The sequence below is a fragment of the Helicoverpa zea genome, chromosome 19 (genome assembly GCF_022581195.2).
Source record: "Helicoverpa zea isolate HzStark_Cry1AcR chromosome 19, ilHelZeax1.1, whole genome shotgun sequence".
Taxonomy (NCBI): domain Eukaryota; kingdom Metazoa; phylum Arthropoda; class Insecta; order Lepidoptera; family Noctuidae; genus Helicoverpa; species Helicoverpa zea.
The window spans coordinates 8,183,986-8,209,924 of record NC_061470.1 but is presented as its reverse complement, the minus strand read 5'-3'; the positions used below and the strand labels follow the sequence as shown (position 1 = coordinate 8,209,924).

Below are 25,939 nucleotides of genomic sequence, written 5' to 3'. Positions count from 1 at the left end.
CATTACGCGTGTCGCTACGCAGAAACCAATTTTAGGTATGTATCAACACTCGACTCGTTGTACCATATGGGGTATGACACTTGTGCTCGAAAAATAGTTGGAAACCGCCTTTGATTTTGACGAAAGCTTTACTTCAGTACTTACCTATGCTTACGTATTAGGTAATATTTAGTAATATGTACACATACTCCATTTTAGTAGGCAATACAATAGTTAACTAAAGAAAAATATTCTTGATATTACTTTTTATTTAAAAATTCAGTTTTAAAAAAGGCTATCTTAAAATAAGTGTAACTTTGTTTTCCTACTTAAATATTAATAAATTGTAAGAAGCAACCCTAAGCACGGCCACGGCACGGTTGCGGTCACTGAACTGTGCACTATCGCATTGGAATAACAATCAAGCGCTCGAGCTTTTAAGGTTCATTTTATAACGCAGCTAGGAATTTGTAGGTAGTTGGGGAACTTGTAGGTGCTTATAACAGTAGGTATAGACTTTTTTGTATGGAGTGATTTATCTGTTACGTAGTAACTATTATATAATCTGTGGTATCGTTAATGAAACGGCCGAGACGAGTATTTACGACGAATTATTGACGACAAATTAAACATGTACTAAATCTGAAGAGAAGTGAACGATATTTTTCTGCCAAAAATCAACCTAAAAAATCCGCATTTTTTTAAGCACATCATGTTTGTTATTGTCATTATCACATAGGAGAAAGAACTTCTTTCGTGCTTATGGTCTTCCGGATTTAGGTTACCATGTTTTCAAAGTCAATATATGAAAAATAAACATCATTGTCTGTTATTTATTGTAAAATTCAAACTTAACTACCTATTACATAGTTATTCACTTTCACTTATTTTTTTCGCTTTCTTTTTCCGTGGTTCCACATTTCCATTGACCTGTTCAGCTTTTCTCTTCTTTTTATTCTTCTTTGTTTTCTTATTATTATTATTCTGTTGATTATGGTTTACTTGTTCTTGTTTACTGTTATTTGTTTTCGCAGGCTTACATGAACCTACAACTTCGAGTAAAGTTTTGAATTCCAGTTTGCTTTCAATATGACAGCTTTCATGGAACTGTTGCATTGTGTTTATTACTTTTTTCAATGTGTTGAAGAAGTTATTTTTAACTGTACATTCTGTGTCACCCTTAAGTGATTTCGTTAAAGTATTTTCGAAATTTGCTTCTATGCTCTGTAAAGCTTTAACATCTATTTCGGAAGAAGCGGATTTGGCTCTCGCTTTTAAACAACGGTAAAAGCCTGCAATTAACTCCAATCCTTCATTGCGGCGAAATTGTCGTACATTATTATTGAATGCATTTTCTATTGTAATGGGCACAAGTTCGTAGCTACCACTCCACTCCGCCTGCAAGACATTGTGGAAGAAAATGATTGGCAGCATACAGTTACGATTCTGGAAGTAGCTTTGCAGTGATTCTTTGAAGATTTCAATTAAAGGTGAGACAGCCTTAGATTTTTTCGGTGATTTTTGGGTTTTTGTTACAATTTTCAGTGAACAATGAATTATGAATGTCGCGAAGAAAGTAATGACGTCACCTAGAGCTTGGAACAAGAAGTGGCTTCTAGCACCTTTATCTATAGTGGCCTTCAGGTGATCACACAGGATATCTATATCAATATCATCTGTTGAAGAAAACTTTCGAACTTTAGCCAGAGCTTTGATCGTTTTCCTGACCCTGTTCTCCAATTCACTGAACTGACTGTCTTGTATACAGAATTCTAGGCATCTCGTAAGTGGCGCGATCATACCGAGGCAAATATCCATTGAGGGATCCTTTTCCAAGTAAATATCGATCAGATCAAGGACCCTGATTCTGAAATCTGATAAAGCCTTCTTGTCTTTGCGATCTTTCTTGGATTTTTTTCCTTTGCCTTGATGGAATTGTTTGAAGGCTTCAGCTAAAGCCTCGTCGAGTTTCTTGCCTTCCTCTTCGTCAATCATGTCGGCATCTACACTTTCGGCGTCAGATTCTAGGGCCGCTGCGCCGAGCGCTTTCTGTACCGCTAACCTCAACTGGTCTGGCGTCCTCATTTCATCGTCATCGCCATCCTCATCTTCGTCTTCGTCATCACTCTCACTATCATCCTCTTCGTCATTCTCGTCTTCACTTTCCTTGCCATTCTCTTTACCTTCCATGTCATCATCCTCATTTTCCGAGTCAGAATTCTCGTTCGTCAGAGGGTTGGATTCATTCTCGGGATCCAGCACCGACACTATCTGCCCTACTGATGAAGGAGTCAAGTATTCCCACAGTAACCTAAACACGCATTGTACGACTGAGCGGAGGACACTTGATTCAGCTGACAGAATTGACAATAGAACTTCTACTAACACTTCAATCCATTCTGGATCGCTAGATATATCTCCTTCTTTGACTGGTTTGGATTTCTTTTTCTTGCCTTTCCTATAATGTTCGTAACAACTTTTAAGTTCCTTTATCGAACTTCTTGCTATTTTAACGTGAACAGGTTCTGAGAATAAAAATAATCCAAGCTGATAGAGTAAAACAAGAAACACTTTATCAACTTTGGACTTTGTATCATTTTTCTCAATATTTTGACAGACTTCCATCAGCATGTCCCAGCATTCCATGTTTTCTTTTGGAAATTGTTTCTCAATTTTTGTTTTAACTTGTTCCTTTTGTAAGATGCCACATATAAAACTGCTTAGAGACGATAACACTGTGACAAGACTGTCGACGTTTGAGAAGCGTGAGGTGAAACATCTGTAAAAGCATGACTTGATAGACCCTGGAACAGAAAATACTTATTTAGCTATTAATTCAAATGTAGACAATATAAGAGAAGTTGATATTGTAAGTGTACATACCTGACAGCTCAATGCTGACTGCCACACTTTCATCACCCCCAATTTTAAAGAAACCAAAACACATCAACAGTTTCATGTAAGTAAGCTTCAACTCTGTGTCATCTTTCACAGCCTCATGGCTAACCAAGTGAGAAATGAGTTCAGCTGCCTTAACCCGCTCATTATTATACCAGTTCCTCTCTACATCCTCCTTCAAAACTTTCTTAGAAGTATTCAAAAGTACTCCTTTCAATAATTTAGCCATTTTCTTCACTCCATCTTCCTTTAGATCGGAAATTAAAGCTTTCACAACAGAGGTGCCTGTGATTTCAGTAAAGTTCATTTCACCTGGATTGAACAGGAGTTTTTTTAAGATGTCAATTCTTATACTGTCATCAACTTTGTCTGATTTTAGTGCTTTAGCTAAGGCGTTGAGGAGTTCCTTTTGTTTCTTGATCATTATTTTATTGTCATCTTCATTGTCTCTCATGCTTCTGATTTTGCTAGCAGTTTGGAGTCCCTTGAACCAGTCCATAAAGAGCTTGAAGAAATTCCTACTGATCAACTCGGGAATAACATTAACATTTTCAGTAATATTGTTAAGAATGGTAGTTAGAATGTTGATAGCAACCAGTTCCCTATTTCTATTGTGTTTCACTAGTTGACTGTCAATGCCAGTCCAGAACTCTTGCAAATGTGGTGAATTTGCAATGTTCTTGCCGATTTCCTTGAAGATTGGATGTCCAAGTGAGTTGAAATCTATTCCAGCCTGTAATTATGGACACAAAACTACTTATTTGACTCATCAAAAATATATAAATTGTTTTTTTTTTAGTTTTTTAGATTGAATAAGTCGTGGTGGCCTAGTGGGTAAAGGACCAATCTCTCAAGTATGAGGGTGCGGGTTCGATCCCAGGTCAGGCAAGTACCAATGCAACTTTTCTAAGTCTGTATGTACTTTCTAAGTATATCTTAGACACCATTGGCTGTGTTTCGGATGGCACGTTAAACTGTAGGTCCCGGCTGTCATTGAACATCCTTGGCAGTCGTTACGGGTAGTCAGTAAGTCTGACACCAGTCTAACCAAGGGGTATCGGGTTGCCCGGGTAACTGGGTTGAGGAGGTCAGATAGGCAGTCACTTCTTGTAAAGCACTGGTACTCAGCTGAATCCGGTTAGACTGGAAGCCGACCCCAACATGATTGGGAAAAAGGCTCGGAGGATGATGATGTTTTTTTTTAGATTGTATTTTTAGCAAACACTTTCCTAAAAAGCTTATATCACAGCAGGCCATTTAAAAAAATAATTAAATGCAGAAGTAAAATTATTAAAATAAATGATCAGCTTACCATAATTTTCTCACAGATTGGTTGAATGTTGTCATCACAGAGTATTTCAGTGACACCTATAAGTTTCCTCAGCTTCACTTTGGTGGGAAACTTGTCATTCACCATCATGAGGAAGTAGAGGGAATCCAATGTGTGTTCCTTTATGTCCTTCTTGAAATCTTGTTTTATTAATGGCCATATTAGTGTGCCAAATTGCTCTGCATCCACCTAAAATAGGAGATAAGACTTATATAAACTTGATTTTACATTGTCTATATAATATGCACTTGACATTGGCACATAATGATAGATGGGCTATTATGAAAGCCAAATAAAATAAAAAATACATTGTATAAATAAAAGCATAAAACACTGTACACATGGCTACCCATCAAGCTATACAAAACCAGTTTTGGATTCGCTTTATATGATCTTTCTTCAAATTGAACAGTCAGCTTATATACTAGTTTTGTAGCAGTCTAGTGATGTGAAGCAGTCTGTAATTTAGTATTAACACAAATGTATACTTACAACATTGATCAAATCAAGTAGTATGAGATATGCCACAGTGCTTAAATAAGACTTCTTTTTACCCGCTGCCAACAACAATTGAATCACTTGGGTTTGCTCTTCACTGGTACATTTGAGGAACATTTTAGACCGGAAGATTGCACCACAGACAAGAATCTGTCCTAGAGCCACATCACCAACTTCCTGAAATAAAATAATAACATTACTGGCAGCCAGTTACTTTATAACTATTGTGTTACTGAGAAGTAAACTTTGTGTAATGTATTTTTATGTTCTCATAACATGAGGCAAGATAACTCATCAAGCTATTTGTTGGATGAGTATGTATCATTATTATCATCTTTATACTCACACTTTTAGAAGAGCCATTACTATGAAGTTCTTTCTTCACAAGTTCCAGCAATTGGGCAATAGTAACATCATCAAAGTTAGACAATAAGGCTACCAGGGTAGCAAAGTACCCAGTCCTCATATCAGGCAGGTTGGCGCCTAAACTTCTCACAAGCCTCTTAAGGACGTATTGAAGATCTTTCTCATTCTAAAACCAGAAAAACAGCATGCGTGAAATTCTCTGTAGGTTGTCAAAATGTAACATTGTGTAATAAATTACTTTAGTAAACGCATGGGCTACACGTTTACTGATCACTTTAAGTTACAAGGAAGCCAAGTGGACACCAACTGTGTACTAAATTAACGAATAATAAATAGTTTAAACCTAACCTCACTGCCTTGTAGCTGCGATATAATTTTCGACGCTCCATTGAGTTTAACATCATCTTTAGGCTCTTTCAGAAGATCAAATGCGTCCAAAACTGAAGCGGTCACTTTATTCTCCTTTACGGGGACAGTGGATTCGGTTTCTTCTTTCATTTTGCTCTAATAAACTTAAAAACTGTATCACAACAATTTATTTCCACATGGACCGCACATTTTGCGCCGCTCATGCGATCAAATCAACGTCGTCAACGTCACTGTCAAAATGACGTCGGAGTTGACTTTTGATAGAGAAGGGCTATATTTAATCGACTAAACCAAAATCGAATGGAAATTGAGAATGTGAAAAAACCGATTATCTAATAGTTTAAATATTTTCACTCTAGGCACACTGTCTGTTTAAAAGTTAAAATACCCTGAAAATATCGGGCGGGGGTATTCTAATTAATGAGTACTTACATACATACTACTTAATGGCGTCCACGGCCGTTTTCGGCCACGGCGGCTGCTCTCACTTAAGGAGATTAGCCAGCTGCGCAGGACATATTATAGTGCACGAGCATTTGCGCAGACACAAGTGCACTCCCTATTTCTTCACTCTCATAACCCGATGGGACGGCAATCCGACACGACCGGAAAGAGATCAGGCGCAGGACCGACATTTACGTGCTCTCCGATGCACGAGTGAATTAATCACCAACTTCCAGACTACGGGCTGCTTTGTGAAAGTTTAAGAAAACCCACAAAGCGATTTCGGCCCGACCCGGGAATCGCACCCGAGACCACGCGCACAGCAGCTGCGCTTGCGACCACTAGACCAACGAAGCAGTCAATGGATGACATACTACTTATATCGTATATGATTATATGCTATACATATTACATAAAGTGATGAAACTTTTCACTCGAAAACGAAAAGTAATTGAAACCTGACGAATGGAATACCTACACGCAAAGATGCATACACGGTGGTCGTAGCAAAGTGTATTATTATAATCATATCGTATTTGCAGTGTTGCACTGACGAATCGTCGCGTAAACGTATACCGTTTTGGATAACAGCTAATCACACAGCGTCAACTGCACTAGATATTTTGTATTTTAGACGAAGAGGAGTTTTTAATGATTGATTTTGTTATGTACTTGAAATAAATGCAGGCATCGATGATTCGTTGTTCCACGTGAATTTTCAGACAATAATATTAATTCGAATATAAATTCAGTGGAGTTTCTAGGCGTTTTGTAAAGAAAATAATGCAAATTCAAACCGACTATCGCAATGACAATGAACATCTACGATTCGCTGCGACATCGACACCGCCTTGGCCTTGTAAGCGGACTAGTTTGAAAATATACTATCTCGCGTTCCGCGCACCTATTGCAATACGCTTTTGCTTCGATGCCGATGTGTTTTTGTGGAGTGCCTAGAAATAAGATAGGCATTTGTTAACACTTGAGCACTTCCAGTGCTTTTTAAATCTATAACGAATATGATTTTTAGTTTAGTAGAGTCCAAAACCTTTATGAATCGATTCCAATAGTATCTTGAAAATTGCTATGCGACTGAAAGATAATTTTATTTTATTTAACTAAAAATAATAGAAAATGCATCAGCCGTATAATTCTCAGGAAAATTGTGCGTTTCGTAGTTCTGCGCAATGTTGATATGCTAAAAAAATATCGTTTCGTCGCTTCCAGAAAGTGATGCGCGCGCCTTTAGTGTTCCATGTTTCTAAACATGGCAGGTCGAAGTGGATACGATGATGTTAATCCCAGGTATTTATTATAAAATACTGCAAAAATCATGTTTTATTTCATTGTACAGTGCGCGCGAAAGGTTTTTATTTGTTATTTTCATAAATGCCGTGAGATCCTATAATTCTTAGCGAAAAAATGTTCATGTTTTTGCTTTCCGATAACATTGAATGAAAATAGGATTTTTACTTAAGCTTATAAAGTTATATGTATTTCTTCAATGACTTTGGGTGCTACGAAGAGCCTGTGACCATTTGTTTTCAATCTGAAGTGTGTGTTTCACATTTTATAGGTTATGAATCACATACGATTGTGGTGCTCGTTTCAGGGATTATGGTGGCGGCAGAAGAACTCTCGGTGGCCGCCCTCTTCCCACCGAGCCTCCATACAAGGCTTACGTCGGGAATTTGCCCTCTGGAATCATTCAAGGCGACATTAATAGGATTTTTCCTGTAAGTATAGCTTACCCTCACAATGCCTCCACTTTACTGTTTCAGGTGTATCAGATACCACAATAACAAAATATCTATGTTGTTACACTTCCGGTTTTCTTCGGTTTGTTAAAAAAATCTGCAGAAACTTAATTTTGGTCATTGGGAATTAAAAAAAATACATATTATCTTGAAATTTTGTAAATTCTAATAACACTAGTAATTTGCATGCCCTTTTGATTGTAAACATGTTTGTTCTTTTTGATTTGCATAAAATATGTAAGAGTAAACTGTTATTAATTTAGTTAAACAATCCCAGCTGACAGCGATGCGGATGAATATTTTGATACTTAGTTTTAATATTTCCCTATCATAAGATCATTCGTTAACCAATTGAAACGAAATCATATTTAAGATATTACTTATCATAAGATTCCCCTATATTCTATTAGCCGTCATTATTTTTGCCATTTTTTTTTACTTTTACTGAAATAACATAATATACAATTGCAAAATAAACAATTATAACAGTAATGGTCCCATTCACATCTATTATGCATTAATAACATTACAACTCTTAGCTATTGTTTTGAATAAAGAAAGTCTTATTATAAAAAAATATATCACAAAGGAATGTGTAGTTGGCAAGCAGGCACTGTATACATAAACCTTTAAATACATCAGGATTGACTTGAAAGTAAATTTAAAACAGTATGTAGACTAGGTAAGGCGTGATGTAATATATTTACAGAGGTATCATAGTAAACATATCTCCATTCTTATAATGGATGTATCAACTCTTATAAGGTCACTGCCAGATAAAACACATCTGGAGGTGTGTTATCTACTCTTTATACATACTTTGCTTTGTTTCTGAGTAACATTCATAAACTTCAACAAAGTTTATGGTTACTATATATAATAAAGAGGATATTTTTTTTGTTTCTTTCCCTAGAGGCTCCAAAAATAGTGAACTAATTTGAAAAACCCTTTAACTGTTTGGAAGCTACTTAATACAGAATAACATAGGCTACTTTTTTTGTGGTTGTGCGATTGAAACCGCAGAAAAACAGCTAGTCTATAATAATTCCGTACAGCTATTTTATCATTCTTCTTTTGGAAGAATTATGTCAGCTAACCAAGAAAACAGAATTTTAGCATGCTTTAGCTGAAATTAGTTTGTTTTTTGCAATACTATGGTAATTGATCCTTACATAATAGAGCCAATTGAATGCAAAAAATGGCGAATAATAAACATAAAAAATCTTCTCAAGCTAGCCACTTCTTTTTACAATAGTTTTTATTTCATCTCCCAAGCCTTTTCCCAACTATGTTGTGGTCGGCTACCACGACTGCCTATCTGACCTTCTCAACCCAGTAACCCAGGCAGCCCTAACTTTGGTAAGACTGGTTGTCAGACTTGCTCGCTTCTCTACCTGTAACAACTGCCAAGAATGTTCAATAATTGAACATTCTAAACTGCTATAATTATTATAGCAGTTTTTACTTATTATTGAATATTTATTATAACTTGAAAATGTAATTGTTTCAGGACCTAGCTATCAAAAATGTGAGGTTGGTGATGGATAAAGACACAGATAAGTTTAAAGGATTCTGCTATGTGGAGTTTGAATATCTCGAGGACTTGATAAAAGCTATTGAAATGAACGGCGCTCTTAATGTAGATGGTAACTTTATAAAAATTGATGTGGCTGAAGAAAAAAGAAGTGACCGGTGAGTTCTTTTTGTAATTTCATATGTATGGTAGCTACTTTATTTTGCAATGGTCAGTTAAAAATTATTAAGTGGAATGAAATTCAAATCAGACATTTGCATGTAATTGAGTTTAAAATTATTTGCTGTGATAATAAACTTTTTGAACACTGTAAGTCAAGTTGTATTAATGTATAAATCAGTAATTTATGAAGTAAATACCTACCTATGCTGACCTTTATGTACTGAAAATAAAAGTGTTAGCTCATAAGTGGTCATATCAATGTAGCTAGATATTTTGGAAATAAATGTTATGAAATTCATAGACCCACAATACAATATGGTGGGCGTCTTAACGCATACACATCAGATCCAGATATAATACAAACATTTGTATTGACGCGGGAATCGAACCCCGTACGACCCTGACAGAAGGCAGACACTCCGCCACTGCGCCACTCAGATATAAAAATGGTTACGTATCTTTAGTGAAATTGTCTGGTAGCCAATGTTTATTACCTCAGGGTTACACTTAATGGGCTTCTGCGGATTTTCTTGTCGTCGAGTGTTGCCAACTCATAAATACTCATTTAACCTTTCCATTGAAACTTGACGACAGGAATTACCGCTGTACCCAATTATTGCATATGAAATTCTAAACAAATGAATTGCTAACATATTTTATTTGTCAGGAACAACTCCACTCGTGAGTGCAGCTACAATTGGCGAATCGGAACTGCTTCGTGACATTGGCCATCACTAAAAAGCTGTCAATTTGTTTATAAGTTCCTGTGTTCGTGTTTTAAAATTGGAATGCTTTTAGGGGAGGTTTTGACCGCGGGCGGCGAGACGGTGGTGGTGGTCGGGACGGTGGACGTGACGGCGGACGGGTCGGCGGCGGCGGCTTCAGAAGGGACGGCGGCGGCGGCGGCGGTGGCGGCCGCGGTACGTACGACCACTTCGACGGGCTCGACCGCCGCGCGCCCCGTCACCAGGGTGGAGGGCTCACACATGGTAACATCGCCTCATTACTAACATTTGCAGACATACACTAGAGAAAACAACTTATAAGGTAGACACTTTATTGTAAAACCTCTCTTCCGATACAAGCTGCTAGATGTCGCAAACCGCTGGCCCTCAGTTGCGCGCGACCATCGACATAATACTAATAGACATGTTTTAGAAATGGGAATTGTGGCACTCGGAAAGAAAGAGAGGAAACGAAGTTTCGGTCTGTCTTTATCTTTCTCAAAATAGCACCGTATTTAAGACATGGCGCCAATTATCTATGAGGAAAGAGATAGCGCTACACCGAAAGCATAGGCCATTTCCCTCACTATTTTCAAACCGAAAAATACTGCAGATTATACGGGTACGACATGTACATTAGCATATTATGTCGATGCGCGCGACAATCGCTTGCGTCGGAAGGAAAGCTTAAATCATTTGGGTTGGTTTTCATTTGCACTTGGATTAAATTCTTAGCGTGTTTGGAACTTCATGGTTTGAAATTTTATAACAATGTTTGGCTATATTGGGCACTAAAACTGTATTTTGTCACCCCCACCAATGTGAAATTGAACGTACATATATAAACAGATGGCATGCCAGATACTTGTATGCTTTACTTTGTTTCACCAATCCACTTGTTGAGTCATAGATAGGGAATCCCCTAATATGTACTTGAATGTTCAATTGATGCTAGAATGAGTCATTACTAACTACATTAATTGATTGAAGATTTTTTATCTTGCTAACAGGCTCCTTCACAATTGGGCCCATTTACATTGTTTGTGGTTTTAAGAGTGGTGTGTTTTGTCAGCCACAGAGAACATTAACAAAATTACATTGAATATGCCTGCTGTCACAGTTCCAATGAATTTTGCACCTTATTTGTAAACGTGTAAGGCTTAAAATCGTTTGGGACACTACTTAAATATCCGTCATTCACACTAATAAGGTTCAAAGAACATAAAATGGATGCAGTGACATCATGAATATTCATTTTGTCAGTGAAACATAAGGAGTGATCACATTCAAATACTTATACAATCATGGGCTAACATGGGTACAGAACGAGATGGTTTAAGACCCAACTACAGGCGTCATTAACCAATTTCCTTAAAGCTTACGTCAATAACTTTGCCTCACCGAAGTTAGCAACTAGTCATAGTGTAACAGTGTCAATGTATAAAAAAAACTGTAACAACGCTTTAACATTGGCTGTTTTCCTGGCGCTCCGGTTTTCCGTGCGCAACAATACCGGTGTTATGCTCCCTACACATTCTGAGTTGCAAAAATAAAAAATCGCTCGGATGTCAATTGTTGACTACACCGAAAACCGAGCCGTAAATCCGCTGGTGTGCTAAAGGCTGGTATATTCGCTCAGGCAGTTATCAGTTGGCCAAAGTTAATAGACGTGAGCATTACTCATCATACGAATGGTTCGTGAATATAGTTGTCGTGTTCTCAGAGCGCGAGCGAGGCGGCGGCGGCGGCGGCGAGCGCTGGGCGGAGGGCGGGCGCGGCTCGCGCGGCAACAGCGAGGAGCCGCGGCCCGCCGACTGGGGCCGCATGGGCCGCGCCGCGCCGCCCGCGCCGCGCCAGCCGCCCGCGCGCAGGAACTTCGACGACATGCCGCCTTCGCGCCCAGGTGATATATGAGATTATTATACTTTTTGGTTCACTTGTAAAATGGCCGGTTCTCAAGTGAATAGTTCTCGCCAAACTTAATGGCGGTTCGCAACTAACTTCGAGCATATGTATACATGCGCATGGCGCCATACCCGTTGCCCGCTAGCACCAAGAAATGGTATCTGTACGCAGCGACTCGCGTAATGTTCCCAGCCTTTCTAACACTTGCCATCTTGACAATTAGCCATTTTGCAACTGGATCGTTTTTTTTTTAATGAAAATTCAAACAATTTTTCAGTGCTACAGGGTGTGGACAACATTCCTATGCAAACTGAATACATAACCATAATTGAAAAAAAATATACATATTCACATGCTGTATACACTTTGTGAAGCTGTTATTCAAGCGTTTTATAAAATGTATGGAGCAATAGTTCTTGTATTTATAATGGTCTTGTTGTCTACATCCCGTATTCATAAATTCTGATTATAGCAAGTGAAGACGGATTGTATATTACAACTTCAAATAATTAACTTATGTGTTAAATAAATGATATATTAATCCAATTCATGTTCTTGATACTTAATTCCCATTTTCCGCATGCTATCTTCAAGAAAATTAATTTTAAATTCAAAGCATCAAATTCTCAAACTTGCAACTGCTTCCAATACAAACTTTGTTGTAAGTGTCATAAGAGTGATTTTTGTTTACATAAATATTGTTTTGTGTATAAAAAAGAAAGGGATATAACAAACTTGGGAAACACATGAAGTCATCATCGCCAATGGGCCTCTTTCATATATTTTCGATAATTTGGTAATTTGATGCTTCGACATGAAACATTCGGAGATCTTTTTTGGACTACGAATGCTATATTATATTGTATATTTTTGTTTACATTCGTAGTGCAGAAAACTGTCTCACCTTGTACCCTGCTGCATGAATTGTTTAATGCACAAAAACACATTTCCTATATAATATCATTTTAATGTTGTTGTTTTATTTGTTTCTAATTAGTGTATTTTGGTTAGGGAGCTCGGGTATGTTTTAAAAAGTGATCTGTACGCGGTGCAGACAGTATTAGTAAAGATACACTCTTGAGGAACTGTCGTAGACTAGATTTTCATTATTTTATTTCGATATCGTCAATTAATAGCACTGCATGTCAGCCACATTAATTATTTTGTAAATAATTGACTAAACGCACATTGTACATTTTTTCTCGCAACATAGCAGCTTAGCTAGTAGAGATAAGATATTAAAATTGTCAGATATAAATAGAATATAATTCAAGGCTTTGTTCATCATAGCCTTGGGCATTTTGATTGAAATTCAAATGCCTGTTATTGTACAGTAGTTGTGAAGTAAGCAGACCTTTTTAGAATGTAGTTACCACCATAGACAATCCTTAGACTGCACTGCTTAGATTGTTACACTAGAGAGTAACTTACCGCCGTAGCTTCGAAGCACAGATCACGTGGTGGTCCCGTCCTCAGCTCCCTAACTATTTCTTTTCCAGACACGTCAGGCAGGCCCAAGCTGAAGCTGGAGCCGCGGACGGTAAAAGAGCCGGTGAACTCTCTGGCGTCGACCAGTCAGGCGCACTCGATATTCGGTGGCGCGCGGCCGAGGGAAGAACGACTCAAGGAACTGGCGGGCGAATAAATGCTCTAGCGCCTCCCTATAATACCGCGTACTCTCATCTCCCGGTCCCGTGTGTATATGTATCGTCCCGAAGCCCGATCCTTATGTGTGCCCCGATATTACAAGCAGTCTCTTGTCTCCCATTCAATGCAGTGCGATTAAATTGTAAATGAACTGCAAACATTTTGTTAGGTTATATGAGGTTGTAAATCATTTTTATCGTATATTTTGTTAGCTTTATTATGTGTATCGAAAGATAGCTTCTTATTGTTTTTGCGCCGGCCCCGGCTCGTTTTCGAGACCGGGGTCTGCGCGTCGCTTGATTAATCTGCAGTATTTAAATTGCTAGTATGTATAACAATAACATGATTGTCTCATTTTAAGATTTATCCGGGCTTGTGTGTACATACGATATCGGCTCGCATAATATTAATTAATTTTTCGAAATTAGAGTTGGAAGAAAAATATTTTTTGTTCCTCATTTTTGGGTTATATGTGTATTGAAATATTGTAATAATTATTTTATTTTTACTATAGCATTGTGTCGATAGAGGTTCGTAACCGATTCTCTGTTGTATTTGTTTTTTTTTTTCATTATTAATTGTTTAGTTTGTTAGGTCATGAAAATTAATCATTGAACGAGTAATTATGATCATAATTTAAGAGTTGAGATAATATGGTGATGTAATTACGGTGTCATTAATAAAATTAACTTCCACGTACTTGAATTTCTACTTTATTACATAATTGTGTAATGGCAAGTAACGTGGCCAAGAAATGAAAAAAAATCGCAAAATTGTAACAGAACATAGAAAAACGAATAAAAAGTGAATTCTTTGTAACCGAGGGTTTGTCTACAACACCTGCATGAAGAGATCCATGTCCATATCCATATTCCTGAACAAGCTCACCCAGCATGCATAAATACATACTCAATACTGTATGTAAGCTTCACATAGTGGCGCTGCTCAGGCCTCAGGGTTCAATTACGAAAGTGATTTGCAGTTTTTTTATATAATAATTTGACTTGAAAATGAGAAGCCAAATTCTTTCAAATATTAACATATTTGCCACACGTAACTTACAATTAAAACTGCACACAACAGAGTTACCCTTCTTTAACAAGCAACATTCTTTAGCAAGGTCAAAAAATCTTAGTACCTACCTGAAGTGTTATCACTCTACATTTGCAAGCATGGTTACATGGTCATGATTAAATTAGGGTCAATTCCCACTGAAAGAGCAGCGGCCGTAAGAGCACGAACAATGTAAGAGCGCTCAATCACTTGCATTTTCGGTCGCTGCCGGCCGCTGCTCTTTCAGTGGGGATTGACCCTTTCAGTCGCACTTGTCGTGTGTTGTCCATGTATATAACTGGGTAGAGGAGGTCAGATAGGCGGTCTTTTCAAAACACTGGTACTCCTCTGCATCCGATTACACCGGTAATTGAACTCACCATAAGGCTTTGTTTTTGCGAAGATAAGAAAACAACTGACCCGTTATGGTAGTACAGGGGCCCGATTCGCCTAATTTTACTTAAGCAACATACGATTAACATTCGACTGCGATCCAATCACGACTCGATTACGATTGAAGCGTATGTGGCATTCCGCTATTTTTTCTTAAACGTTTTTATCCTTTTCTGTCATTCAATAATGTATCATTTTGTCTGCGAATGATTTACGATTGCAATATGACTGTAGAGCAAACTACAGTATAGACCAAAATCACCAAAATAGCAGGCCAATGCAAACCAATCGAATGTCGTTGGAATACGATTGGTCTTATATTAGTAGCAGAATGCCCGATATGGTTAAAACTGCTATTGCGATCATATTACGATTCGATTTCTATTCAGTTTTGACATTATTAACTTAGGAGAATCGGGCCTCATTTGCAGACAAAATGATTCACACATTCCACATACGCTTCAATCGTAATCGAGTCGGGATTGGATCTCATTCGAATCGAGTCGAACGTGAATCGTATGTCGCTTAAGTAAAATTAGGAGAAACGGGCCCCTGATCTCTTTCCGGTCGTGTCGGATTGCCGTCCCATCGGGTTATGAGAGCACCTGTGTCTGCGCAAATGCTCGTGCACTATAATGTCTATAATATGTCCTGCGCAGCTGGCTGATCTCCTTAAATGAGAACAGCCGCCGTGGCCGAAATCGGCCGTGGACACCATTATTATTACATCATATCCTACCACTCCATATAGACCTTAGGACTGATTGTTGCAAGTGCGGGACAGAAGCCTGAAATCTGTCCTTATCTCGGTAGCAGAGGATGTATGAAAACAGGCGCAAGGGCTTACTAGATTCGTGTATGACTAAGAATGAAGTTTTCTGCGGATGTTAATGCTGCCTACAAGTTTCTTGAAACTTTCGCAGTAACAACTTCTTCAGTTCTAATCAGTCAATTTAGCTGCTTAAAAACAGAAAATTACTATCAATACCTCTGAGGACAGGTAAATGGGAATTTTGAATAATAGACAAAGGTTACATTGATGCTTTATTTAAATATCCAGATCTTCATCAGGGTCTTCCTCGTCCCAATCATCTACCGCATCTGGTTCGTAGTACACCTTGCTCTCACCTTCATGGATTTTGCTCATGTAGGGTAGTTTCAAGTTATACTTCTGTATCTTTTCATTTTGATCCACCTCAATTTTGAATGTGGTCAGATTTGTGGGTAATGGTTTTTCAGGCTCTTCCTCTTTGATTTCTTGCTTTATGACAGGAGTTAAGGTTAACAGTGATGTTTTACTATCATATGCCATTATTTCTTCACTCCTTAAGACTTTGCTGCCTTTCTTTAACTTAATCCAAACTTTGTGCGGATCATTTGTATCATATGATATTATTACATTAACCATGTGATTTAAATGTGTAAGAAGTTTGGAACTGTGTGGTATACAATCTTTGTGCAGTATTAATATTAATCTATTTACATTGGGATCGCTTTGTAGCCGCTTTAAATACTTCAAACACTCATTCCAACCCATACATAGAGCCATTTGGTTTATAGAATCTATTATAATGGAACATTTACCACTCACATAACTATTGTACATTGCCGTATTAAATTCTTCATAGTAATTAACATTGGTAAAGCTTCTGAATACATTTCTCCAGATATTGATAGGTTGTTCATAACAAATAATGTTGATAGATTTTTCTTCCTGCACAAGCTCAAGAAGCAAAGGATTAATGTTTTTATTAACGTCATCTTCTATTAATACAAACGGAGCAGATTTTAGCCTAAATAAGGTCATTGTTTACAAATATAAATTACTGCAACTCCAAATAATAAAGGGAAAACAAACAAAAAGGAAATTTTGGAGGTTGGAAAATTACGTAGGGAAATACATGACACATGACATGACAGCCTACAAACAAAAAAAAAATACAGAGGACGTAAAGCCGTAGTGAATGAGTGAACTTGAGATGAGATGAATGAGGAATATAGGCGGAAGCACAATTTGCGTTCTAGTTTATCTATTTACCTATTTGTTGTGACATTGACTTTGACATTTATTTTTGTGATGTTTTATTTCGTTTTATAATCTAATTTTTTTATTTAATTAATTTTAAGAGTTCCTACACCAATCAAACATGCATAGATCTGCGTTAACTACTAGTATAAAACAATTTTCTCGTCAGATAGTGTATGTCCCAAAACATAAACCACCAAACCATGAAGACTTTGAGGTTCTCAAAGATTTTCTGTCAAAGTACAAAAATATTCTTATCGTGACTGGTGCTGGTATTTCCACGGAATCTGGTAAATATTGTAGTGTACCAAAATACATAATTTCTTTGAACACATTATTAACGGTTCCTGTGATTATCTTAGGAATTCCAGACTACAGGTCAGAAGAGGTTGGCTTATATGCTCGCAGCAACCACAAGCCCATACAATACCAGGAGTTTGTGAAGTATCCTAAAGTCAGACAGAGATACTGGGCAAGAAACTTCGTAGGATGGCCAAGGTTTAGTGCCGTCCAGCCAAATAATACTCATTTGGCTATAAGGGAGTTAGAAAAGGTAACTTTGCCTGAGGAACATCAGCTTTCTAATTAATTTATTGAATGTTATACATATAATAAGCTACTGTAGTAGTTAATATTTAGGTCAGTGGGTTATCTGAGTTATAATAGTGTTGTGACTTAGTAATACATTTAAAGTGTCTTTTACAGATGGGGAAAATAACTTCAATTGTCACACAAAATGTGGACCGCCTGCACCATAAGGCTGGCTCAGAAAACGTAATAGAACTCCATGGCACAGGATACATAGTTAAATGTCTGAAGTGCCCTTATGAAATAAGTAGAGAAGAACTGCAGGTGGAACTTATGAAGAACAACCAATACATGGAAAGTAGTTTCACCATGATAAGGCCTGACGGTGATGTGGACTTACCTAGAGTATGTATACCCATTTCAAGAAACTGCTGAGTACTTGTTGTACGATGAAATCATTTATAAAATCCTGTTTCATTTTCAGGAACAAGTTGACAAGTTCAGGTCACCTCTATGCCCTACGTGTGAAGGTCCCTTAAAACCAGACATTGTGTTTTTCGGAGACAATGTCCCAAAGGAAAGGGTTGATAAAGTCAGAAGTGAAGTGTCCTCCAGTGATGCTGTATTTGTTCTGGGTTCTAGTCTAACAGTTTATTCAAGCTATAGAATCATTTTACAAGCTAAAGAGGAACATAAGAAAGTAGCTGTACTAAATATAGGACCTACAAGAGCTGATGATATTGTAGATATCAAGGTATCTACCAAATGTGGTGATATTCTACCAGAGTTGTGTAATAGAATAGGCAAAACCCCTAGTTAATTTAGTACCTGATTGAATTATATTGTGATGTGATCTTACTACCTCATAAGCGTTACTTTTTGTTGAACTAGTTAAAATTATTTATTTTTAATAAATAATAAATAAAAAACAAACAAAATGATGGCATTTCATTTTAATAATTATAATTGTATAAAAAGAAGTAGGGATACAAAACAGTTCTTTTTAAATAAAAAGGACAGTACTATTTATAGCGAGTTCATTATATTTAGACAATTTGGTCTGGAAAACATGTAGAACCAGAAATAATCACAGTAATTATAATGAAATCTGAATGTCTTATGGTTGGTAATCATTAGTTCACATTATTGAACAATTACAAAGCGGTCAAGACCGTATCTATGGGCTATCAAGCACAATGGGTTCATGGACTGAAGACAACCATTTCACATCAAGGAAGGAGGCACAGTTAAAAACTTTTGTTATTGTTTACAATATCCATATTTTAAATAAACCATATATAGATGGAAGCAATTAATCATCCAATGAAATCACTAAGCATAAAATACAAATGTAATCTGTCATCATCATATTATCTAGGAAAGTGAAGTGTAATTATTAATTAAATTGTAGTTTGAGCATATCACCAAATGGAATTTAAATTTACAGGAATATTAAGGAACAGTCTAAAAAATGATGAAAGATTCAATAACAGCTACAGTAGTCTAGAATTCTGAAATTCTCTACATGTACCCAAATCTAAAATTATTTTAACAAAACCTGTTTGAGACTATTTATTACAAAACATTGCGATTTGCACTAGTTTCTATATCAATTTGTAAAGATCACTAACAATATGCTTATATTTCAAAAATGTGTTATCTCTTGAATACTTTATATTTAATAATCTCCTTAATAATAGTTAACGGCAGTGTTTAATGACATCACAAATCACACAGTGTGCACCTGATCCTTATGAAGACATGCGGCGGTAAGCGCTGAGGCCGATAGTCAAATGTATTTTAAACATGTCCTATAATCCTATAATGTATTCAATACAGGTCATTTGGCCTATAATCTACGATGCCAAAACTTTCGGCACGCAGATCTGCGTGCTTATTGACTATTGCTGTAACAAATTAACACTTGGCTTATCCTACTCATTGTTCGTTTACTAAATATATATAATTATTATGATTTATCAACTGGTCTCCTACTAATTACAATGAAAAATTAAATTAATCAATGGCATAGTTTAAAATGGTAAAATGCCATCTAGCTTAATAAGGGACTAACACAAATCAAAAGAAATGCCTGTTATTCAAAATATTGTATCAACATTGAGTAACAAATGGATTCAATTACACTAAGTCAAGATTACATTATAAATTATTTGCCTGAGAGGATTTAACTTAACTAACATTCGGTCGTGGGACTACGTTTGTACTAAACCATTGATTTTAAGTCCAAATTTCTTCAGACGCCACATCTCGCGCCTCATATACCAACTTACTCTCGATTTTAGGCGATTCGTTACCAACACGCGAGGCTATCCCAGAGTTAGCAAATTAATTAAACACATATTCAATGACTTAAAATAAACACATTCAACTTACAATTCAACACCAGTCTTAAGATCACAATTAAATTATTTCCACATGAAATGTTTTGTCACTACAATAAAACCGTACGTAATACTAGATGGGTCGCTTGCTCATGTGTCAATTGTCTATTGTACGCAACATTATAAAAAGTAGTCGGCCTGCGGCTTCTTAGAGGGCACGCCTCGCGACTCCTGCGGCGCCGCTTCGAATATTGTGAACTCTCGCTGAAGATTCTCGTTCAGTTCTAGTATCGCAGCCACGTTGCCGCATCTGCATATACAAAAGATACATATTATTGACACCTCAATTGATTTGATATGATCTGCACAAGTGCACAAAGATGATTCATTGACAGATTTGGATTTAAGATGACTCATATTTTTGAATCGTATTCTGATACCTTATCCCTAAAAGTATTGAACATACATCACAGGGTCAGTAGGTACAATTACTTTATGTTTCAATCTCAAGTAACATGTTTCATTTGCCAAGATAGACAGAACTCTCTCTAGGGACACAGGATAACTTGAGCATGAAGTATTTACCTCATTAAAAAAAAAAAAAAAAACAAAAACAAACCTGTAGCAATAATTAGGGGCAGACCACACAGTGAGTACAGTCTCATTGAAATGCCACTTGTAACCTTCCATGACGAGCTGGTGAGCGCGGCATATCATGTCGATATCATTCGACACGTTGAACTGGGCTACCACGTCTGAACCAAAGAGGTAGCCTGCTCCTCTGGGCGACACACCCCAGCCTTGGGTGTCTGAAATACATGATTTAATTGATGTTTATGGTTTGTTTGTTTTGGAGTCGTTTTATATGTAACTTTTTGAGCAGTGACCTCTTTTCAGATCAAAGTAAAGAGGTATTCCTTATCAAGTTGTGATGGGTAATTATAAAATATAATAAAAGATATTTTAATCATTAGAAATGTTTTGTTTGGATGTGTTCAGAGGATAGTTATACAATATCAGATACCTGTGAAATCTTAAAAACTTGAATCATGCCAAAAATGAAATAAATGTGCAAGAAATAAATATGGTGGTTCAACTACTCAAAATGATGCCAGCAACATACCTTCAGGGTCACTCCACAGCAGGTCACACATGGGTCCATCATGAGGCACTTCTTGCTTGCGGTCAATTGTGCGGATTTGGTCAAGGGTTTGTATTGAAGGACTCAGCCCACCGTGCACACAGAATATTCGTCCATCAATGATTGCAGACAACGAGAGGTAGTCAAATATTTCAGTGCAATACCTGAATATGTTACAATTTTATATCTTGTTATAGGAAAGTAAACATTTATTTTTGATTGCAAATGGAATACATATTTACTTAAGTTTGTAGAAGACAATACTTTTATATTTCGCTATTATGTATATGAGGAGACAGGTTTTGTTTTTGCACTAAAAAGGCTCCAAAAGTACTGAACAGATTTGATAAATTATTTCACTGTTGGGAAGCTCGCTATTTAGAGTAATATGTACTATATTATAGGCAGTGGCGTAGCGTGGGTATCTGCCGCCCGGGGCAGTTGTCGAATTTGCCGCCCCTTCCCGTGTATTTTTTTTTAACAAGTGTTACTGGCCGCTTGTCATTTTTAACCGTCTTCAAAAAAAGTTTTTTTTTTTTGTGTAGTGAGTGAGTGTCAGACTCTTACTGACTAAAAACCGTCGTGTTCCGTCGAAGGCCTTTTATGTTCCAGAGCCGCGGTAACTCTTTCGAACAACCCGCAGCCCCGGCAGAAGGGGGAAGTTCTCAAGAAGACTTTTCTTTTATATCTTTGTTACTTGATTTCTTGAAGGTTTTAAAATTATTTTAGGTACGCAGGCTAGCGAAGTAGGTACCTATAAGTATATATGAAATTGAAATAATTTAAAAAGCGGGGCTACTTTAAACTGTTTAGCGGGACTAACACTTAAAATAGTTTCCATGGAACTATACCTAAGCGTGAAATTTGGCTTGTATCTAGGTAGGTATTGCTCATAGCATTCAAGTTTATCAAAACCAGTGGTTCTTAACCTTTTAGTCATGAGGGACCACTTTAACTAAAGTTTGTCTTGCCGGGGACCACCTCATCGGTTTACCTAAATTAGCACTCTGCTAAACGCATGTCGGCAGTTGTGTAGGTAAGGAAATGCAAATAAAAAAAAACTTGCCTATGTAGTTTCCAAATGCGCGAGCGAAGCGAGCGCAAAATTTTTATCGGACTTAAACCAAATATTACGTAAAATTTATCCCAAACGTACTTAACTTTTTGTTTGTTGACAGATGCAAAAATAAGGGCATATCGTTTTTGAATACGCGAGCGAAGCGAGCGCGGAATTTTTATAGGACTTAAAAAAAATTACGTAAAATTTAGCCCAAACGTACTTAACGTTTTGTTTGTTGACAAATGCAAAAATAAGGGCCATAATATAGTTTCTGAATACGCGAAATTTTAATATTTTTTTATTTAAGACTCAAAACCAAAATTACGTAAAATGTAGTGGTATGTTTTAAGTACCAAATTTTAACAATAATAAATTTTAAGTTTAAAAAGTTTCAACTTTCTTGTTTAATGTTTTGTTATTGTTAGACAGTTTTATGTAGCGGCGCAGATACTAGTTGCGAACAATTTTTTTTTTAATTTTGTAAATTTTGCCGCCCCCTAAAAGCTGCCGCCTGGGGAATTTGCCCCCCCTGCCCCCCCCCCACGCTACGCCACTGATTATAGGTATGGGAACAAGTTTCCCCAGAATTCAGGTAAACTACAGGAAACAGCCAGTGTGATATCCACAAATCCAAGGACAATATGTTTGCAGAATTTACCTCCATACAGTGATAGATCCATATTTCCTTAGACACTCATCATAGAAACCATAAACTTGTGTGATCTGTCTGGATTCATGGTTGCCTCTGATCAGTGTGATGCGGTCAGGGTAGCGGACCTACAACACACAAAGACTTTTTGACCAACTTCAATAAAAGGAGGTTCTTAGATTGACCTATTTGTATGTATGTTTGTGTACATCTTACATACAGTGGAACCATATGACCATATTTTTTATTGTATCAACCATCATATTGTACCTATATTCTAGCAAATAAATAAAGGAGATGGCCAAAAAAAAACCCAGAGTCGACAGGAACTTCATATGTATGATTGGATTCAGTATAATTTGTGGATTTTAAAAAGTATTTCAAAACATCTAAAAACCATGGGGTTCTCTTTTTATAACGTTTTTTCGATCAAGATTTTAGTTCACAAAAAAGTTTACTTTTACTGTTTGATGTTCGTTAGAAGTTGAATGCAGACTCGTGATTGGACCGTTTTACATTGCTAAGTCATTTGTTATATTTGACAATGTCACATGGCGCGATTTTCAAAGACAATTTCTCCAAAAACATTTCATAGCCAGTTGTGAAGGTTGCATGTAACTGCGAAACCTCTCCAAGTAGGTAAGGTCGGTGTTTAATCGTATCTGGAGTGGTTAAATACAAGACCTTTTAATCACCAGGCCAACTCTGAAACTATGGGGTTGTTACTAGTGGCTTGTATAATGTTAGTTTACTTTGCTTTTTTATGTCCTTTGATGTTAATAATCTTTAAAATCAACATATATTCAACATAACCTATTTTTGCGATAATATGAAATAGCTCCTATACCCCATGGATTTCAGTCTGGATTTTTTGGCACCATCAAAGGTCTATCATAAAGAACCTATTGGTAACCATTTCATTGCTGTCGATTCTGGGTTTTTTTTCTATGAAAATTTGGCCATCTCCTTTCATTTCATTTCAACCAAATTTGAGTCAGGTGTCAAAATAATATTTGTCAGAGTTGGGAGACTTTCTGCAGTCACTTTTCTATTTTTGTAAAAACTTTTTTTTAAGTGAAATTGTGATCAGTGACTCAGCCTATATTTCTGGTGGTGAATGAGTTGATTTATTTTAGGATATCTTATTCAGATTAAACAGGATGTAACGCATGAGATTGATAGCAATTACGAAGCACTTTTTATCAACTGATAGTAAATAACAATAGATAACAAAAAAAACGTGTTTCCACTAGTGTGCATATTCCACCATCGTGAATGAATGTTTCAATGAGATTTTGGGGGTTGTCTCTTGTAAATTGGACCTTAAAAAACTGCCGATCAGATTTTCAGCTACAAATAAATATTTTTTTATCTTTAGTATTAAAATGTACTGTGTTACACAACTTACCTTTAAAGCAAGAAGTAATAAGAATGTTTCTACGGAATAGAATCCTCGGTCAACAAAGTCGCCCATAAATAAATAATTGGTTTCAGGAACATCACCGCCTACTTTAAACAGTTCTTTCAGATCATAGAATTGACCATGGATATCTCCACAAACCTGGAACAATAAATGATAAGAAAACATGTTAGTTTATTGGGTATTTTGCCTAGTGTCCTCATGCCATTCTAACTTTGTCAAACCTCTGTGTAGATAAAATAAACAAGTATATTATTACAAATTAGAAAACAGGCCAGTCTAGTCATCTTAGGGATGGATGGATAAGATCAATAAAAACACTGTATTTGGCCAAAACCTGCTGTCATCACAAACTGCCTCCGATTGAAAGACATTATAGAAATAGCAAATACAAACTACCGTTATTCGGGTATTTCGGGGCAGTGTACGACTTCTGCGAAACCTAACACTAAGTTTATATTATTAACTATTCATGTAAATTATGGTAAGACATAGTAAAGGTTAATCACCGTGACAGGAGAATCTACCCGCTGAACATTGCTCTCTTCGACGAGAATTTCGCGGGCCTTGGCACAGAGTGCCTTAACCTCGGCCTCCATTATTATCTCGCATCTCTTTAGCTGTTCAATTTGACGGTCTAAATCACTAGTATCAGACATTTTGCTTATTAAAATGACCACGCTCTACCTGTGAAGTAAAAAAACTGAATAATAGAAAGATTACATGATAAAGATCATTCATAGTTTCTGACCTAAGAAATAAGTACACATACCAAAAAAGTATTGAATTCAATTTGTACTGCAGACTTACAATTTGAGATTACTTAATGTTATGATTTCTTTTAGTAATATCGTATCAGCAGCACAAATTCTTTCAACAAACAATCACAATGCGTCCGCCATTACAACGACTCTCCATAGTCAATAGAGTTTTTTTTTCGAATTCAATTTTTACTCTATGTGTAAGTAGCGTTGTACCAGCAAGTTCACCGGGCCGGGAACGAGCTTAAGCACCGGGAATAAAGCTTTGAAAAATAGCCGGTTATGCAATACTGGGCTTTAATTGAGTATAAAATTTTTGAATATATCTGTAAATTAGCAGATAATTTATATACATTTACTTTGCAAAAGTAAAACTGCGTGTATCTAACGAGTAGTAAAACCCGATATAGTCTGTGACCTTTGGTCTATGGAGTCTTAATAGTCATTCATTATTCATTCCATTCATTCAATGTTGTTTGTTATATTTATTGATCTAGCGAAAGTTGTTTTTTTTCGTAAACGTGAAAATAAAGTGTTGTTTTGTGTGTTTTCTCTGAAATCGGAAAGAAAATGGGCAACATACACACCGTGGGTCCGAATGAGGCGCTCATAGTTTCAGGTAAATACAATATACGCCTGTCTTACACAATCTTACAGGAATTATTGTTATGTTAATTATTTTTACGAGTAATGTGTTAAACCGAGCGGTATTTGAATAATCGTAATTTAATGACTGACTGTAAATGAAGTTGAAAATATGTATATTACAGTATTTAGTGGTGCTGATAACAAAATAACCTCTTATCTCTAAAACTTGTTCGCTGTATCTATAGATCTTCCAGTATAGTACCTTTTCCGCAAGTTGTATTTTCAAAGTCAAGGGGAAGTACCATCTCAATATATTAGACCAGACTAGCAAAATGTATATGAAAAAAATAGTGTAAAAATCTGA

General features: G+C 36.7%; 6 protein-coding genes across 10 annotated transcripts in view; 3 read left to right on the top strand and 3 right to left on the bottom strand.

Annotated features, from left to right (window-relative positions):
• Positions 1-798: 798 nt before the first annotated feature.
• On the bottom strand, positions 799-5,659 carry LOC124639463 (myb-binding protein 1A-like protein). Its single transcript, XM_047176838.1, has 6 exons — positions 5,420-5,659; positions 5,052-5,237; positions 4,700-4,882; positions 4,190-4,396; positions 2,863-3,610; positions 799-2,783 (listed from the first exon to the last, which is right to left on the bottom strand). Exons 1-6 carry the CDS (start codon positions 5,567-5,569, stop codon positions 850-852), a joined length of 3,408 nt encoding a protein of 1,135 aa, XP_047032794.1. The 5' UTR covers positions 5,570-5,659; the 3' UTR covers positions 799-849.
• Positions 5,660-6,325: 666 nt separating this feature from the next.
• Positions 6,326-14,433, top strand: LOC124639421 (eukaryotic translation initiation factor 4H). Of its 3 annotated transcripts, XM_047176775.1 has the most exons (8): positions 6,326-6,743; positions 7,112-7,189; positions 7,497-7,620; positions 9,152-9,333; positions 10,136-10,326; positions 11,786-11,965; positions 12,979-12,987; positions 13,467-14,433. In XM_047176775.1, the coding sequence occupies exons 2-8, from the start codon at positions 7,140-7,142 to the stop codon at positions 13,610-13,612; spliced, it is 882 nt and encodes a 293-aa protein (XP_047032731.1). In that variant the 5' UTR covers positions 6,326-6,743; positions 7,112-7,139; the 3' UTR covers positions 13,613-14,433. The 3 variants fall into 3 exon arrangements, with proteins under 3 accessions (XP_047032731.1, XP_047032733.1, XP_047032730.1); XM_047176774.1 differs by lacking the exon at positions 6,326-6,743 and having other exon boundaries at positions 6,802-7,189; XM_047176777.1 differs by lacking the exons at positions 6,326-6,743; positions 12,979-12,987 and having other exon boundaries at positions 6,801-7,189.
• Positions 14,434-16,091: 1,658 nt separating this feature from the next.
• LOC124639361 (elongator complex protein 5) lies at positions 16,092-17,011 on the bottom strand. The gene has a single exon (XM_047176691.1). The coding sequence runs from the start codon at positions 16,865-16,867 to the stop codon at positions 16,109-16,111; it is 759 nt and encodes a 252-aa protein (XP_047032647.1). The 5' UTR covers positions 16,868-17,011; the 3' UTR covers positions 16,092-16,108.
• An 82-nt stretch (positions 17,012-17,093) lies between these two features.
• LOC124639360 (NAD-dependent protein deacylase Sirt4-like) lies at positions 17,094-18,552 on the top strand. Its single transcript, XM_047176690.1, has 4 exons — positions 17,094-17,376; positions 17,449-17,639; positions 17,792-18,019; positions 18,099-18,552. Exons 1-4 carry the CDS (start codon positions 17,208-17,210, stop codon positions 18,432-18,434), a joined length of 924 nt encoding a protein of 307 aa, XP_047032646.1. The 5' UTR covers positions 17,094-17,207; the 3' UTR covers positions 18,435-18,552.
• Positions 18,553-25,167, bottom strand: LOC124639359 (serine/threonine-protein phosphatase 4 catalytic subunit). 2 transcript variants are annotated; one of them, XM_047176689.1, is made up of 7 exons: positions 25,037-25,167; positions 24,736-24,913; positions 24,215-24,367; positions 22,816-22,934; positions 21,080-21,261; positions 20,576-20,765; positions 18,553-20,266 (listed from the first exon to the last, which is right to left on the bottom strand). In XM_047176689.1, exons 2-7 carry the CDS (start codon positions 24,883-24,885, stop codon positions 20,137-20,139), a joined length of 924 nt encoding a protein of 307 aa, XP_047032645.1. In that variant the 5' UTR covers positions 24,886-24,913; positions 25,037-25,167; the 3' UTR covers positions 18,553-20,136. The 2 variants fall into 2 exon arrangements, with proteins under 2 accessions (XP_047032645.1, XP_047032644.1); XM_047176688.1 differs by having other exon boundaries at positions 24,999-25,161.
• A 282-nt stretch (positions 25,168-25,449) lies between these two features.
• The window catches only part of LOC124639745 (flotillin-2), a 279,960-nt gene continuing 279,470 nt past the window's right edge, over positions 25,450-25,939 (top strand). Inside the window, exon 1 of one of the 2 annotated variants that reach the window (XM_047177210.1) lies at positions 25,450-25,606. In XM_047177210.1, coding sequence (XP_047033166.1) covers positions 25,558-25,606 — 49 coding nt within the window. In that variant the 5' untranslated portion in view covers positions 25,450-25,557. The remainder of the gene's footprint in view (positions 25,607-25,939) is intronic. The other variant, XM_047177211.1, reaches the window with a different exon arrangement.